Below are 12,379 nucleotides of genomic sequence, written 5' to 3'. Positions count from 1 at the left end.
GATTTCAGTAGCTCATAACAAAAACTGTCATTTGTCACTGATGTAAAGTTTTGTGAAACGCCTCCCAGGAGATATACAATTTACATGAATGGAGAGTATTAACATTTGTCTTACAAGAAGGATAATCAAAACACAAAATCAGTGTGCTATTCACCTTGTGGATTCCAAATGACTATATCCAAGAAAATTGTAGACATTTCACTATATTTTTATCTTCCTTCCTTTTTTGAAACAAGACATTTTAGTCAGAAAAGTGAGATGAAAAAAAATTGACGAAAAAAATGGGGGGGGGAGGGGAATTAGGGAGAAAAAAAAGATGGGGGGGGAGAATTGAGAGAAAAAAAATTATCAAAAAAACTTTTCGAGAAAATAAAATTAGAGAAAAACAAATTTCTCAAAAAAAAAACATTTTGAGGGAGAAAAAAAAATTCAAGGGAGAAAAGAAAATAGATCCTCGCAATCGATATCATGTGACGAGCTCTGAAACAATCACATCTCGATATCTGTCTAAGCTATCTAATATCTATATATAATATCACCCCCCCCCCTCCCCTGCCAGTCAATATCTGTATAATATTACATCTTTGTTAATGATCAGACTTAAAAACATATAATTATACTCACATCTATTTCAAGCTGGGGTATGTACAAAGCAAAATCATTGTAAACAAAGTACTGTCCGAGCACCTCCAATCCAGCAATATCAGTGAAGGTCGCAGAGAGAAGCATTGACATGGCAGCTGTGATCAAAATATACATAATATATAATAGGGAAAGTTCTCATCAAAAGGATTCCATTAGTTGTCTATGAGGTGAACCGATCGGTGGTTTGTTTTGACAGATGAATAGTTAGATGGATTGATGGATGGATAAACCAAAGATAGAAGATGGATGAAGAAAGGACTAAATTAATTGATGAAGCGGATAAATAGATTGGTGAGCAGATTGGTGAACAGATAGGTGGAACATGGATGGATGGATTGGGGGTAAAATGGAAGAAATGAATTACCACACTTAAACGAGCAGTAAAGTATGACATCGTTTTAAACACAATTTACTAAAAGGCAGTCAATGTACATTTGCATCATATTCCATCATAATTTGTAATAGGCTCTTGTATCTAGCACGAATGTTTAACAATTACAATCCTCTTTCACTATGTTGGTTATCACAATTGTCCTGTCTAAGAATCAGATACATGCATGAGTACAGTTCAAATGAATGCAGTACAGTACATGTATATAAAGCTCTCATAGATAGAAAATAAAACTTATTTGGTCATATGACCAAATTTAATCATTCCTATTTCAGGATGTGTTATATTCATGATTTGTGGGGGAATAGAAATACTAATAGGAAATAAATACTAATCAAAAACTTTTTGAATGATATCTATGCATATACTTACGCAAGCATTGAGAGTTGACGACATAGTAACCTGTCCTGCAGACGCACTGGTATGATCCAGGTAGGTTCTCACATCGGGTGTTCACCTGGCTATCACAAGGGTCATCAAGACATTCATTAACATCTATCAAAGAAATGAAAATAAGGAATGAATAAATACAGTAATGAATCACTGAGGAAGTATTATTCTTTGATTGGTCTCGTAGCATTATCATAATCAAGAATACTTGATGTTCTGAAACACTTTGGCACCTGCATGTAAACAAGTGGCCTTCTGTAAAAAATATTGCTTCAAAAGTATGATTCTTTCAACTTTGAGGATTCTCTAGGTTCATTCTGAGTTGAGCATTGTGTTGCTGTACCTTTAGTAAGGGAGGTATTAAATGTGTTTGAAATCATGTTAAACAAAACTTTGTACTTATGTATTCAAGATGACTATACATAGCAGATATATATAATCTGAAGGCTCTCTCAAAGATTCATCTGTTCTTCATATACCCTGTTTCAATGAAAATAAGTTCTCATCACTCAAATCATATGTTCATAATTCAGCCTAATGGGGAAGTAGAGAGCAATACCAATGTATACCTTGGCATTGTCCACTGCTGAGTGCATAGCCATCAGCACAGCTACATGTGAAGGCTCCGTAGGTGTTAAAACAATCTTCCATCACTGCATCACAAGTACTGATACCTAGTGAACACTCATCAAGATCTGATGTACAATATTAAAGAACAAAAAATAATTGTGATGATGCTGATGGTTATTGCTGATTTGAAACAAAACATAAAGCTTTGTGATATAAAGCTGTTGTCTATTATTTATGTACTTCAACGTGGTCTTTTATGGAAAGACATTTCTCATAGCTTCTGCATCTCTTGTACAATAGCTAGGAACCCTTAAATAATCTTTGATATACACAAACTTTCATAGACAAGCGAAAGACCAGTGCAAATTGACAACACTTCAGACAATCAGAGAATTAATCACTTTTTGGTTCACAGAAGCCTTTTCTGGATTTTCTCAGTAAAAAGCAATAATTTGTTTTCTTCTTCTTCAGAGCTCTTGATAGTTTCTAGACCAGGGGCCTGCATGTTTCATAAAACTTTTTATCTATAACAAATGCTAAATTTCTATGACAAATTTGCTCTCAGCCAATCAGATGCCATGATTTCAGTAGCCTATAACAGTAGCTTGTAACTTGTTATTGATATCAAGTCTTATGAAACAGGGCCCAGAACCATGTACTCTCCATTCTAGTGCTGTGACTAAACTACCATGTTCAGTTTGGTTGGTATATTTTATAGTATTAATGACTGCTTTGAGAGAAATAGTTGTTTTATTACGCTCAAGGGAAGGTTAGAATTGTGCTATTCCCCGAGGCTTGCCGAGGGGAATAGCCCAATTGTAACCTTCCCGAGAGCGTATGAAAACAACTATTTCTCGAATATTAAAGCAGTCATTAATACTTTTATATGCCGAAAAAAAATAGACTAAAAAATGACAAATTAAAAATATTTATCATTTTTGTCGAAGACGGGATTCGAACTCTTGCGTACAACAAGAGGTGTACCGAAAACCAACACTTAGACCACTCGGCTATGGCCCGCCGTTAACATGCTTGGCAGTTTTCTCCAATACATACATTAAAATGGATTGAAACCGGCTTCGCGTGTGATGAATGCTTCGCAAAAGCTCCATATACGGACTCTTCTTTTACTTTTGCAATGCATATTGGCACGAACTTAGATCAAGATCTATCGGCAGATGTTGTTTTTTTGTTTTTGGAAGTTTATTTTCGTCTTCATGTCAACAATGCAAGATAAAATTGTCGGTAAGATCGATCGAGATTCAATTGTATTGAAATTACCGACCAATCCTTCGCACACATACGGCATCCTCCATCGCTCAAACCATTTTTTAACATGTAAACCTATGGGGTAACCATGGAGGCTGACCAACTATTTTTAATAACCATGGTTATTAAAAATATTGAAATGTTTTAAGCATGGTTACCGAGAATTTTACAGGAACAGTTGAAGTTTATGAATGCAATTCGACCAATCAGATGGCTGGATTTCTTAAGTGAGGTATATAATATCTTTTGTTGCCTGTTATACATGAATTCATTTTTATTTTCCTTGAATTGTTATTGAAATACACACCATTACATGATCTGCCTCTGGCTCCTTCAGGGGAGATGAGTCCAGTCTGACAGGTACAGATGTAGCTACCTATGGTGTCTGTGCAGGTAGCCAGGGGATGACAGTCATTCAGGGTATCCTCTACACATTCATCAACATCTGGAAGGCAACAAGAGATATCATTACTGTGTTAAACGCATGGCTACAAAGGCCTCACTATCTCCAGTGGAACTTTTATTCATCCGGAAACCGAAAGAATGACTTTTTGTTTTGTCACCCTTTGCCAATGAGAATGGGATCTACGGTACTGAGATGATGCAGCAGTCAAAGGATCAATTGTTGTCCCATGATCTTGCACAGGGTAAAAATGTCTAACAAGCGTTCATTTCAGATATGTTAAATCTATAAGGCCCTTTCTGGGGAGAAGATAATGCAACATTACAAATACATATTTGATAAGGTAAAGGATTGCAATAATTGTAAAATGATGATTAGATATCAGGGGTTCTGTGAGAGTTTGGGATCTTGAAAATAAGGTAGGGAGAAAAAACAGGTTATAATTCATTATCAGGAGTACAGTTCAAGCTCGAAACAATAAAAACCAAGGTTCTGTCTGACTGTATTAAAAGGATGAAATTGATATTATTCTAAAATATGTATGTCAAAAGATAAAAGGAAATATTTATTTGTTTTTTATTTACTCATTTATTTCTGGTAAAGGTTTGTGACTGATTCGGGGACTTGCTATTGATTTGGATCATAAGCAACTCTTTTCAACATATTGGCTGGCTGGAATGCTCCCCAGGGAGTGGAGATTATGCATACATTGTGTGCGGGCATGCACTGTATCCAATGACCGGGGTAATAGTATATTTATAAAGCGCTTAGAGACATTTGTATTAAGCGCTATATAAAAGCTAAATATTATTATTATTATTTAGTTGAGAGACTAGTTCTGGGATTTGTACTTACTCGTGCACGCAGTTCCATTAGATGTGAATCCATCATTACATGTGCAGGTGTAGCTACCAACCGTGTTGTTACAGCTGGCGTTCTCATCACAGATGATACGATTCTCATCACACTCGTTGATATCATTGCACTGGATGCGAGCATCACCACGGTAACCAGCATCACATCTGCACATGTAGGACCCGTTCATGTTAGTACACTGGGAGTTGGTGACGCATGCATCTGGTGTGTTACACTCGTTGATATCTGGAAGTGGAGAAATTTGATGCAAAATATAAAGACAAACCCAGGTCAATAAAGAGACAGTACTTTTTAACACAACCATTTAACTTTGAAACAGTGCATGCAGCAAATTAAGCGGGCCTTGTGTAACGTCTATGGGAAGAATTAAGTAGTAAATTTTCAATCCATGGTCATTAGTTGTTGGTGATGTTGGATTATCTAAACACATAAAGCACGTCTGATTTCCAGATTTGGTATTATTTAAATTAATCAAGGTACATGTATTAGAGGTATGTATATGCAAGCTCGATCCACAGCTAAATTATAGCTCTGTCTCTTTGCAACAGATCTCATGCATTTTTGTATGCCGAACACATCTTAATGTATCACTACACTGAGCTACGTACGCTACTTAATAGACAATAATGCTGTGTACAATAATCAAATATCATAGGTAGATTGTATGCCATTTTTATGCCAAACACATCTTAATGTATCACTACACTGAGCTATGTACGCTACTTAACAGACAATAATGCTGTGTACAATAATCAAATATCACCGCAACTTCTGATAAATCAGTGGTCTCACAACTTCCATTCACTCACCTTCACACTGGAGTCCGTTGCCTTGGTAACCAGCTAAGCAGGAGCAGTTATAACTCCCAGGGAGATCTATACAAGCAGCATTGGTATCACACTCATGACGACGAGTGTCATTCTGAGACAGGGTGCACTCGTTGATGTCTGGGTAGAAAGAAATTAGAGAATTAAATAATTACTGTAATCTTATTCTAATGTACACAAGGAAAACTAGTGATAGATATACAAGTTTAAAGTTACAAGAAATTGTGGCCTTTATATTGGAATTTGTAGAAGAATAATCAGAAAATGTTTGAAAAGATTAAACATCGTTTGTACAAGTATGTTTATTGAATATTAACTGTGACAAAAATATTTAATTTCAATATATACATGTAAATAAAGCTACATTTACAAGAAATGTGAACAAGAAATGTGAGAAATATCTTATCAGCCATCCTAAAACAAATTCTGTGAAACAGCTGTGACCCCATGACGGCTTCTTTGATTTGTTTTCCATGTAATGATTGAGTAATGAAATACCCAATTATCTAACAAATTCATTTCAATTCTATGGACAATATGCATCAAAGGGTATAGAGGGGGGGGGGGGGGGTATGAGGAGTAAATAGTCTGAACCATATTCCTAACTTACTGATACAGCTGGTTCCATTAGGGTCATATCCACTGGGGCATTCACAGATGAAACTTCCAGAGGTGTCAACACAGACCGCTGGTGATATGCAGGTGGTGTCGTTTACACATTCATCGATGTCTGTTGGGGAAATAAGTTTGATCCAAGTAAATCACAATTGCCCCTTTTCGGGATAACAAAAGTAATGAGCAAATATATAAAATATCAGGAAGTTAACTTAAACAACAAAGTAAGATTATTCCTGACGACGGATAGTCAACCTGTTCAAAACGTCAAGCCACTCCTACCACCCATCCTCTCCAAGCGCTATAGTTCTCCTTAGAACTATAAGCTAAGAAAGATAACCAACAGGCTTTTTCAAGACTATACACCAACAGTCCTTTTCAGGACTACACACCCTCAAGAAAGATTACCAAAAGTCCTTTTTAGGACTCCTCAATCCTCCCTCTCTCTCACATGGTGCATCCAGAAGCCTGCTAAAAAATAAGATTACTTGCACAATGAAAAAAATGCTTTGAAAATAAATCATACTGAGTGCAACGACATAATAAAGTAACATATGCAATAGTATGAGTATATTTACAGTGATACATCTAATTTCATTTAACATAATAGTGGTCCTATTCAACCAAAAGAAACGATTTTCATCTTTTATTAAATAAGATACATAGTAATGTAAAGGAATTTTGATAACACTTTTATTACACTATCACCTATGACGTACAGATAATGATGGTACATAAGACAATGATTCTGATGCCAAAAGTATGTTTTTTTTATGCATGACAAAAATTGTCACTGAATTAATTCCTTAAAAATGAAATACTCACTTTCACAGAATGTTCCATTTCCAGTGTAACCATTCAAACAAGAACAGTTATAGGATCCCTCTGTATTGACACACTGTGCAAACTCATGACAATCATTCCCATTTGAACACTCATCAACATCTGAAAGAGAAGAACAGTTAATAGCTTACATGAATCAACTACAGATCAAGGTATGGAAGTGAAGAAAAGAAGATTCATTACATTATGCACTACACATGACGAGCTAAGGAAAGAAATGTATAGGTTTTTACAACAATTAAATAGATTCTTTAACAAAAACTGCCCCAAAATCTGACGTTAATAACAATATAACAAATATTGCTATGAACTAAATAATTCAGTATCTCATCAACATACTGTACGCTAATGGCATTTACATCATGAGACTCAATGACACCTAGGTTTCAATGATAAAAGGTAATAAGAAAATATAAGATTTAGTGTGATATGTACAATTTTTCTACAAAATGCATGTCTGGTCAAGAAATAAAGGAACATATACAAAGTATATGCAGGTAGGAAAATCTATTCTGTTTGATGACTCAAACTTTAAAGGTACACACTTCTGTTTATCTTCAAAATCTTGAACTCAGAGCTTATATTAACCCATTGATTCCTGATTTCTTTTCTTCCCATAGGCTTTAGTACAGGGCCCCATTTCACAAAACTTGGCATCAGTGAAAAATTACAGTTTTGATTATAAGCTAGTAAAATCCTTTCATCTGATTGGTTATCAGCAGATTTGTCATTGAATTTAGTCATTTGTCATTGGAAAAAGGCTTTGTGAAGCGGGTCCCAGGAGTCATCCTGTTCCTGCTCAGTGTTATATGCTCTGGCTCAAAACTTTATGAACCAGAGCAATATAACACAGTTTCCTATAGGAAATCTATTCATTCAGATGGTGATATCTCAGCCAATACTTAACCTTTTTAACTGGTTTTCCACATTTGGACATTATTTATTATGCTCTTTCGGAAAATGAAAAAATTGAGAAATTCTAAGAATAGATTTTTATGATGTCACAGCTTCGTTACTTCATGGAAATGGATTAAGGGTATGATACAGAACCTCAATGATGTACGTGACATGAATGTACAAGGTATACAAAAAACTGTATTCTTTATTACGCATCTCTTTACGCATAGTTCTTACGAATGTATGCCTGTCATAGTTTACAAGGTCAAAGGTCAATGATTTGCAAATCTTACCATTGCATGTGCGGCCATCAGTCATAAGGGAATACCCCTCAAAACAAGAGCAGTTGTACCCTCCGATGGTATTGGAACAGTCCTGATTGCACATGTTGCTGTATTCTACATCAGTGCACTCATCAATATCTAGAAAGGAAGGAGAATGGTAATTTAGTTGAATTGAGATTTTAAAGGGAATTGGCTCAATTAGTAAAGTGTCTTCATGTCAATCCACAGATCATGATTAGAAATCAGGGGGATATTTCACAAAACTTGTCATCAGTGATAAATGACAGCTTTGTTATAAGCTACTGAAATGCTTGATTCTGATTGGTTATCAGCAGATTTGTCACTGACTTTTGTCATTTTTCATTGAAAAACGGCTTTGTGAAACACCCCCAGCTTGGATTGATGACTCCGAGCTAGTGTTGTCTGTGAAATGAGCCCTTTCCCTGATTCATACATGTAGATGCACACTAGGAAACAATGTAAAACAATGTGATTGATGTCTCTCATACACGATGTCAAAAAGAGATCTCAAGTGTAGGAAAGTAATCCTGATGCACGTTCAGAACCCACTGCACTCCTCGCCAAGAGTAGAGTGACCCATGTATAGGGCTTCACCTGTACATCCCCATCAGTTATACTGGGGGGGAGGGACCCAAGGGTCAAGGGTCAGAGTGATTGAGTTCAATTATCTCTATCCAAGGCACAGGCAATACAAAGTAACGAATAGTAATAACAGAATAGTGCTTACCTATACAAGATGTGATGTCGGAGCTGTTGAATTTGTAGCCATTGTAGCAAACACACATCTCCATTCCATTGAGATTAACACAGTCTGCATTGCTACATACAGTACTTATGCAGCTTGTTTCCGCTGAAAATGAAACGGGAGACCAATCTTATTATACATTATCACCTAATTAGCCTGAAAGACGGGTGACTGAGCTTGAAGAGGGGTCATGAGAAGGAGCACCCCTGAAAACAAGATTTTTCTAGAATTAAATATTGTAAAAATAAGGATAAATGAACTGCACATCCTTACTTGGTTGGCAATCATTCATTTTCTATCGAAATTGTTGGAGTGCTATTATTTATTTTGTCTGCTGGATATTCTGTGTTCCAGTCCATTTTCTTCTTCTATTCTGTTAGAATTAAGTTTGTGTCATTAACATAAATCAAGATTATTATGATGCCTGACTGGTTCAAAGTAATGTGACTAGTAATCAATTGTGATTCTTTGTGCAACATATGGCCAGAAGTTTAGCGAACTCTTTGGTACTTGTATCAATATGATTTTTAATCGAGAATGAAATAAATGCGAATTGAATTGAATTGAATTGACTTACGGACACAGTTGCCTTGCAGGTCAGCGATGAAGCCTTCATAGCAGTAGCAACTGAAACCATCTGGGTTCTGAGCAGGGGTGGTATTGTTACACCCCTGGGGGCAACCACTGATACCAAGTGCACACTCATCCTCATCTGGTATAAACACAAAGAAAAGATGATAATTAAATGCAAGAGATTTAACCTGTTAACTACTGAATTGTCTCAGTCCCATAAGCTTATTACACAAAACAACTAGTTCCATAAGCTATGGGCTAAAATTACAACATCTTGAAACAATTCAGAACCTTAACCACCATCAAGGTTTTGGAGCAGGGGTGGTGTTGTTACCCTCCTGGAAGCAACTAATGATACCAATGCACACTCATTTTCATCTGGTATAAACGCAAAGTTAGATAACTGAAAAAAGTATATTCATTTCAAATGGAAAATTTTCTTGATACTACTTAATATGACAAAACATCTAGATTCTTAAAATATATCAAAGACAACACAAAAAGCATTGAATCCCACATTATTTTTTTGTTAATCTAGAGAAGATGTTGACTTATTCTTAATTCTCTGTAAATCAATACTAATGCCCATAAACACTGATTATGAATACTTTGTATTGTTGTTAACATCAATATTATAATTATCATAATTTTTATCAATTCATAATTACTTCAAAGTGTTCAATATTTTTTTGTTTTTATTCTACTGAATGTGATATTGATATCTTTAGCAGATGCTAACTTACTCTCAAACCAATTGAACCTCAAGTCAACAATATACACACTCAAAAACAACCCCACTGATTACTTCAATTTTGTCAATCATGCCATACTTTTCTATAAATGGGAAACAAATACTCCTATCTAAAGTAGATATCAACTTTTGACCTGTACTGATCATGATTTCTTTACAAATTTCTGCTCTTATATATAAGAGTACAAAATCGCTATGTTTGCGAGATTGTTGTTTCCCCTTCGTAGTCATACCATTGGTAATGATATCTGATGTTGGTAGAGCAGTAGATGTCATATCTGAGGTTATTCCCTCAGTCCTCTCCTCCTCAGTAGTCAGACGATTAGTAGTGATATCTGATGTTGACGACAGAGTTGATGTAAAATCTGAGGTGAAATCTTCTGTTGTTCCTGATTCAGATGTCTCCTCCTCATTAGATAGACCATTGGTTGTGATATCTGATGTTGGTAGAGCAGTAGATGTAACATCTGAGGTGAATTCTTCTGTTGTTCCCGAGTTAGTTGTCTCCTCCTCAGTAGTTAGACTATTGGTGGTGATATCTGATGTTGACGGCCCAGTTGATGTAACATCTGAAGTGAATCTTTCAGTTGTTCCCGATTCAGTTGTGTGCTTCTCAGTAGTTAGACCATTGGTGGTGATATATGATGTTGACAGCCCAGTTGAGGGAATGTCTGTGGTGATATCTGATGTTAAGGAAGCAGTAGATGTAACATCTGAGGTGAATCTCTCAGTTGTTTGTGATTCAGTTGTTTCCCCCTCAGTAGTCAGAACATTGGTGGTGATATCTGAAGTTGACGGCCCAGTAGATGTAACATCTGAAGTGAATCCTTCAGTTGTTCCTGATTCAATTGTTTCCCCCTCAGTAGTCAGAACATTGGTGGTGATATCTGAAGTTGACGGCCCAGTAGATGTAACATCTGAAGTGAATCCTTCAGTTGTTCCTGATTCAGTTGTCTCCTCCTCATTAGATAGACCATTGGTTGTGATATCTGATGTTGGTAGAGCAGTAGATGTAACATCTGAGGTGAATTCTTCTGTTGTTCCCGAGTTAGTTGTCTCCTCCTCAGTAGTTAGACTATTGGTGGTGATATCTGATGTTGACGGCCCAGTTGATGTAACATCTGAAGTGAATCTTTCAGTTGTTCCCGATTCAGTTGTGTGCTTCTCAGTAGTTAGACCATTGGTGGTGATATATGATGTTGACGGCCCAGTTGAGGGAATGTCTGTGGTGATATCTGATGTTAAGGAAGCAGTAGATGTAACATCTGAGGTGAATTTCTCAGTTGTTTGTGATTCAGTTGTTTCCCCCTCAGTAGTCAGAACATTGGTGGTGATATCTGAAGTTGACGGCCCAGTAGATGTAACATCTGAAGTGAATCCTTCAGTTGTTCCTGATTCATCAGTTGTCTCCTCCTCGGTAGTCAGACCATTGGTGGTGATATCTGATGTTGGTAAAGCAGTAGATGTTACATCTGAGGTGAATCCTTCAGTTGTTCCTGCTTTAGTTGATTCCTCCTCAGTAGTCCTTGTCCCTGGCTCTGTTGATTCTGCACCAGTTCTCAAACCTGAGGTTGTGAATCCTGAAGTAGTAGGAGATTGTGATGTTACATCAGAAGTCGATATCTCTGTCGTATCTGCACCAGTACTCATTTCCATAGAAGACTGAGTGGTTGTTGCAGTTGCTGAGATACCTCCTGTACCAACTGTTGTGGTTGAACCTTGAACACTTGTGGTAGTATCCTCAGTAAATTGGACAGTTGATTCAGGGTCAGTTACAGAATTCTCAGAAGTTACATCAATCGTGGTAGACGAAAGAATAACAGTCCCAGTTGAGAGCTCTGTGGAAGTACTCATCTGTGAGGTATATTCCCCAGGGGTTGATGTTACAAATGGTAAGTTATTGGTGGTTTGAATTTGTGAGGTCACTGACTTATCTGTAGTCAAGACCTGACTTGCCATAGAAAATGTAGAAGTTTCTAGAGGAACAGCTGTAGTTACACTGCTTAATGATGAGCCAGCACCATCTGAAGTGTAGAGATCTCAAATAGAACAGAATGAAAAGGGCAAAACAACATTACAATTTGTTGCAAGATTCATTATGCAAACATGACAAAAGTATTAATCTATCAATGGGTAAGCTAGAATGTAATAAGAAAGTGGGGATCAATTGAAAAACTAATCTTGAATAAGCAATATAAGTACTGAAATGAAAATGTTGTGGTCGAGTGCATATGTCACCGGACTGCGGATCACAAGGTCTGTGGTTCGAGTCCCGCCGC

The 12,379-nt window shown here is 36.6% G+C and overlaps 1 protein-coding gene across 1 annotated transcript in view; it reads right to left on the bottom strand.

The window, feature by feature from the left end:
• The window catches only part of LOC100888627, a 201,883-nt gene that overhangs the window by 164,383 nt on the left and 25,121 nt on the right, over positions 1–12,379 (bottom strand). The window contains exons 4-15 of the mRNA XM_030997330.1: positions 10,334–12,139; positions 9,354–9,488; positions 8,759–8,881; positions 8,020–8,148; positions 6,812–6,931; positions 5,982–6,101; positions 5,354–5,491; positions 4,524–4,769; positions 3,573–3,710; positions 1,996–2,121; positions 1,409–1,531; positions 625–740 (exon numbers count right to left, since the gene is read on the bottom strand). Coding sequence (XP_030853190.1) covers positions 625–740; positions 1,409–1,531; positions 1,996–2,121; positions 3,573–3,710; positions 4,524–4,769; positions 5,354–5,491; positions 5,982–6,101; positions 6,812–6,931; positions 8,020–8,148; positions 8,759–8,881; positions 9,354–9,488; positions 10,334–12,139 — 3,320 coding nt within the window. The remainder of the gene's footprint in view (positions 1–624; positions 741–1,408; positions 1,532–1,995; positions 2,122–3,572; positions 3,711–4,523; positions 4,770–5,353; positions 5,492–5,981; positions 6,102–6,811; positions 6,932–8,019; positions 8,149–8,758; positions 8,882–9,353; positions 9,489–10,333; positions 12,140–12,379) is intronic.

Source organism: Strongylocentrotus purpuratus, unplaced genomic scaffold, assembly GCF_000002235.5.
Source record: "Strongylocentrotus purpuratus isolate Spur 01 unplaced genomic scaffold, Spur_5.0 spur5_scaffold_4, whole genome shotgun sequence".
Lineage (NCBI taxonomy): Eukaryota > Metazoa > Echinodermata > Echinoidea > Camarodonta > Strongylocentrotidae > Strongylocentrotus > Strongylocentrotus purpuratus.
The sequence above is the reverse complement of the archived record's forward strand: the minus strand, read 5'-3'. Positions and strand labels throughout refer to the sequence as shown.